Source organism: Nicotiana attenuata, chromosome 6 (assembly GCF_001879085.1).
Source record: "Nicotiana attenuata strain UT chromosome 6, NIATTr2, whole genome shotgun sequence".
NCBI lineage: Eukaryota > Viridiplantae > Streptophyta > Magnoliopsida > Solanales > Solanaceae > Nicotiana > Nicotiana attenuata.
Window position 1 is genome coordinate 89,694,530 of NC_031994.1, and position 5,981 is coordinate 89,700,510.

The 5,981-nt window shown below is 36.6% G+C and overlaps 1 protein-coding gene across 1 annotated transcript; it reads left to right on the forward strand.

The window, feature by feature from the left end:
- On the forward strand, positions 4,625-5,655 carry LOC109228369. Its single transcript, XM_019393512.1, has 2 exons — positions 4,625-5,172; positions 5,261-5,655. Exons 1-2 carry the CDS (start codon positions 4,986-4,988, stop codon positions 5,476-5,478), a joined length of 405 nt encoding a protein of 134 aa, XP_019249057.1. The 5' UTR covers positions 4,625-4,985; the 3' UTR covers positions 5,479-5,655.

Sequence of the window (5,981 nt, forward strand, 5' to 3'; positions counted from 1 at the left end):
CCTAAGACTTCGCCATTGGGGGTGTCCTGATGCAGGACGAGCATCCCATAGCATTTGAGAGCCGCAAGTTAAATGAGACGGAGCGGCGTTACACGGTGCAAGAGAAGGAAATGACTGCCATTGTGCATTGCCTTCGTACATGGCGACATTATCTGTTTGGGTCGAGGTTCGTGGTCAAGACCGAAAATGTGGCTACTAGCTACTTTCAGATGCAGAAGAAGCTCACACCAAAACAGGCTAGGTGGCAGGATTTCTTGGCCGAGTTTGATTATGCGCTGAAGTATAAGCCGAGCAAAGGTAACGTTGTAGCTGATGCCTTGAGCCAGAAAGTCGAGCTTGCTGCAATCAATTCAGCAAGATGGGACAGTCGGGAGGCTATAAAAGAAGGCATACAGCATGATCCAACAGCCAAACAGCTTATCGAGTTAGCCAACAAAGGCAAGACGAGACGCTTTTGGATAGAAGACGGCTTACTACTTACTACAGGTCGGCGGGTCTATGTGCCTAAGTTTGGAGACATTAGACGATGGATCATAAGGGAGAGTCATGACACAATGTGGGTTGTTCATCTAGGTCAACGTCGCACTAGGGCCTTGGTTGAGTCAGTCTACTATTGGCCACGCATGCAAGATGACATAGAGTGTTATGTGCAGACTTGTCTTGTCTGTCAACAGGACAAGGTTGCACAACAACAGCCCGGAGGACTTTTGGAGCCACTGCCAGTTGTAGAGCGTCCATGGGAGAGCATCACTATGGACTTTATCACTTGTATACCGAAGTCCAATGGTTATGGTACTATTATGGTGGTCGTGGATAGATTTTCTGAATATGCCACCTTCATGCCCGCCTCACCAGGTTGCACTGCGAAGGAAGCCGCCAAGCTATTCTTTAAGAACGTGGTGAAGTATTGGGGCTTACCAAGGCATATTATCATTGATCGAGACCCCCGTTTTACTAGAAACATTTGGAGAGAGTTATTCAACATACTTGGCATGGAGCTGCACTTTTCCACTAGTTTCCACCCATAGACAGATGGACAAATGGAACGGGTCAATGCCTTACTAGAATGCTACTTGAGGCATTATGTAAGCGCGCATCAGAAAGATTGGGCAAGGTTCCTAGACATCGCCTAATTCTCTTATAACTTGCAGCGGAGTGAGTCCACGGGGCGGACACCATTTGAGCTAGCCATAGGCCAACAGCCACAAACTCTACATTCATTACCAGCTGCGTTCGAGGGAAAGAGTTTGGGGGCTTATCATATGGCCAAAGGATGGGGGAGTATCTTTACACTGCTAAGTCCTACTTGGATAGGGCAGCTAAGAAGATGAAGAAGTTTGCAGACCGTAAGCGCCGTCCCACGGACTATAGAGTTGGGGACATGGTCATGGTGAAGTTTAACCCAAGACAGTTCAAGCCACTACGGGGCATGCATCAGAATCTGATTTGCAAGTATGAGGGGCCATTTAAGATCGTCGCCAAGGTAGGCAAGATCTCATACAAGCTTGACATGCCATCGTATGTTATGATCTACCATGTCTTCTATGCCAGCATTCTTAAGCCATATCATGAAGATAAAGATGATCCGAGTAGGGAACAATCAAGTCGAGCACCTATGACTATCACAGTCTCGCATGATCGGGAGATTGAGGATATTATGGATTACCAAGCCAGGCGAAAAAAGGGCAAAAAACCACCGCTATGTTCCTCGTCTATTGGAAGGGGCAATCACCGGAAGAGGCCATATGGGAACGATATGAAGACTTTGGCAATTCAAAGATAAGATCCGAGAGTTTATGCAGCAGCATTGCGCCGCAGTTGTCGCAATATTAGGTGGGGGAGAGTGTGATGACCCGCCACGTCATCATGCCACATAGGCGCCATTTGGCATATATTAATGCCATGTGGAAGCTTACATAAGAAGAAGGCTAGCATTTGTGAGAAGATTCTAGAGAAGTATGGACATTTCCTTAGGAAGAACCTATATCCTTATGGATTTGCTAGGAAAGTCCTTGGAATCTTCTAGGCTTTTAGAGAATTCTAGAGAAATCCCTTATCTTATAAATATTAAGGACTTGTGTAATAATTATTATTTACACACTGCCCCCAGGAGACTAGAATATAAAGGGGCCATTTATTTGTAATTCACCAAGTAAACAATTCAAGTTCTCTCTAATACAAAGCTTCCTTTAACAATTCTCTTGTGTTCTTTCTATCATTCTCTTAGCGATCTTGAGTGTAGTAAGGCTGATTTGGCATAGCAAAAACGTGAGCAAGCTATACAAAATCGTGAGCAAGTTATCAAGTGTCGCACGCTTACTTAGTTAACAACTAAGGACGTGGCGTATGACACAAAAAAGTTGTAGAGAGAAGAAAAAAAAACAAATAGAAGCTTTCCATGACACAACGTAGAGTCCTTCTCGTGACAAGTACAGGATTTTCTTGTGGCTTGACCTTGCTTGCACATGCTAAGAAGTAGTACTAGTTTTGTAAAGAGAAGAGAGAACTTCCACGTCTCTAACTCTGCTTCTTTTTCCCTTGAGCGATGCGCACATGGGCACGACTTCATGAATCTCTTTATTTATTAAAAACAAACATGTACATTAATTAAACACACAAAGGCTGGCCTTGTGTGGGGACTATCTAGACAACCTTAACTGAATGCCAACTTTACACAACTCAAAGTTTGACCATCCTTCTCCACCTTATAATTTCTCTTCTCTTTCCCCTGTCCCGCTGTGCACTATTGAAAGCAAAAAAACAAAACCCAAACCAGAATATGATTAAATTCATTCCACCACTTTCCTTTTTTACACTAGGGGTCGTTTGGTTCAAAATATCCCAAAATTATAATTTTGGAATTAAAATCAGGACTATAACTTGAGTAACTTATCCCATCTTCTACCAAGACTTTTGTATATAAATAATACCGGCTTTAGCTAATACATTCAGAGCCTGTTTGGAAAGCCACCTTGGAAATGGATTTGGGTGTAATTACACAGTTTGGCATGTTTGTTTGGCCAAGTAATTACTTGGTCAGTATTGAATTGGGTGTAATTGGAGGGGTGTAGTTACACTCTCCAATTCTCAAGAGGGAGGTGAGAATTGGTGGTAATTACATTGTGTAATTACAAGGTTGCTTTTTAGTTTCTTTCCTTTTTGTTTTTATTTTAATTTATTTTCTTTATAACTTTTTATTTTTATTATTTTAATTTTTTAATTTTATTTTTACTTTTTAATTTCTTTTAAAATTTTAAAATATATTTTTCTTTGTACATTATTTATCTTTTATTTCTCTATCATTACTTCTTGTGATTCTATGTAATTGCTTATATTTTTTTTTCTTATTCTATTTCTGAAACTACACCTCCTAATATTAGAAATAATGGGTCATTAATAAACTTGACATATAATGAGTGATGCACTTAAAGTGAAATTTCGTTGTTAAATGTAGTTAAGCTTACCATGTTTCCTAATCTTAAGTTATAGTGGAACTTACTATTATTATGTTGGAATTTGACATATGTAAAACTATTTTTTTTTATTATTGAAATTGTGTTATATTCATGGTTCCAATTTACTTGTTTTAGTAGTTTTGGCTCATATTCCATGTTGTTCATTTTTTAGTTAGAATTGATAGATTAGTTTTGTCAAACATTTGATTAATGTTATGACACAATATTTATAAATATTAATTTATTTTATCAAACATGAATTCCATGATGTTCTTACAAAACGTATATTTTTAGTTTTTATAAGTATCTAAACTAAATATTATTAATTTAAAAAATATACTATATAAATTATTTTTACAATATTAGTTATAAATATATGATTACTAATTAATGTATATTTACGAAGAAATATACATCTTAAATACCAAATATAATATTATTTATACTTATAAAAATTTATAGGCATATATTTATTATATTAATTTTTAAGTTTTGACACAATTACTCAATTTAAAATTAAATCTAACTGTGTAATTACACTTGTGCAACCAAACAGTAAACTTGTAATGACACTATAATTACACTATGTCAAACAAACAGGTCATCGTAATTACACAACTGTGTAATTACTAGGCTGTGTAATTACTACATTAGTAATTACACCAATTCCAATTACATGGTGGCTTTCTAAACAGACCCTCAATCAAAAACGAGATAAATTTTTAATCCCAAAATTTATATCAAGATAACCTACCTAATCCCTTGAACCATGGCAGATCGGGTGCTTTTATATTACTCCGTATATAATTTAACTTATTGTAACAGCTTAGTTGGTACCTCCTCAGTTCAATTATTCTAAAAATAAATTCTTTTTTACCTGTCGATACTTTTCGCAAATCAAGAGAAAAATAATTTATTTTTCCTGTTTTGCCATTAACATTAATTACTCATTTCAAATTATTTTCCATATCCATAAAGACTATACACCAATTAATATGAGTATCATGGTAAATTATACACTTTATTAGTGCAAAATCAACGGTGGACAAGTAAAAATAAACGGAAGGAATACTATTTATATACTAATAAGTGACATGATTGTATAAGTATGTTGTACGCGGCTACGCCATCACATTGCACTAAGAATCCGTACTATTTATTGTGTATATAGGAGTAACCGAGCATATACAGACTTCCCACCTACTCTGTCCTTCAGCCTCATTTAACGACTCACGGCAACAAGTAGTAGTGCATCAATTCCAAATTAGCTGGAGCCGCCTAATACGAAAATCATCAATTTCCATATTAGTGAACGATTATAAGAGATCTTCAACAGCTGAACTTTTTTTAAATCCATCCATTCTCGTCTTTCTTCAATTCTCCAGGCTCCAGCTAAACTCATTTTCCGTCTTCTTGAACCGACGATCTATCGGGAATAGCCCTCTGGATAAGGTCTGCGTACACACTGCCCTCTCCAGACCCAACTTGTGAGATTTTACTGATTGTTGTTGTTATTGTTGTTGTACAATTATGTCAAGCTTGATGGGCCCAAATGGTTTGGTCTTGGCAACAGCCATGGTTGTCTCTGCCGGCACTGTTATTCTTTTTGATCTTCTTCAGGAAAAGTATTTGTCAACTATTCAGTTTGAACTTACAAACAATAAACAAGAATATTCACCACATGGAAAGTATATACTCAAGTCTTGTTTATCTTCAGGTACTATTTTAATTTCTCCTAGCTTCTTGGAACAGTACTAGGTGATTTTTTCAATCACTGTTTGCATGTGACACTTGTCATATTACAGGTGGAAAGAAGAAAGATTCAAGCAAGAAGAAAAAGAAGAGAGTTCATTTTGCAGCTAATGTGAAAGATTCAAATGGAAATGGCGAGGAATATAGAAGGGAATTTAATAAATATTATAGCAAAGTTCTTAGTAATTCTTGTGGTATGCCAGAGGAAAGTAGAACTTTGTACCCTGGGATTCTCAAGGATCGGGTGCATCGCATGGACTTCACTTATTGATCAGTAAAAAAAGGAAATATTAAATAAATAAAAAATTGAAATTGAGATAGGAAGATTTAGGCTCTCCCAATTTGGTTGTAGATAAATCATGATGTATGAACATTACTTTAGAATGAATATCTAGTCGATTGTTTTCTGCCAATGAAATTAACAACATTTAATTTATTACTTGAACCATCAATTTTGAGTTCTCCCTTTAGAGTTCAGTCGAATCATATAACACTTGTATTTTTATCTAAAATCCAATTTCTGCTCTTCGAAAGTTGGATTTTTTTCTAACAGAATGATCTATAATACAGTGTTCATGGTTCGGTTTGGATCGGTTTTTCCCTTAAAAGAAACCAAACCAAGTAAGTTGGTTTTTCAAATATTAGAACCAAACCAAACAAATTAAGTCGGTTTTTTCTCGACTCGGTTTATGTCGGGTTTGTCGGTTTTTCGATTTTTTCGGTTATTTGTCGGTTTTTTCTTAAAAATAAGACATACACTACCAAGCACATATT

Bases quoted from the DNA above. Each gene is read 5' to 3' on its own strand.
- LOC109228369 (XM_019393512.1), top strand. From the start codon at position 4,986: ATGTCAAGCTTGATGGGCCCAAATGGTTTGGTCTTGGCAACAGCCATG. The intron at 5,173-5,260 runs GTACTATTTTAA...GTCATATTACAG, and splicing joins CAAGTCTTGTTTATCTTCAG to GTGGAAAGAAGAAAGATTCA.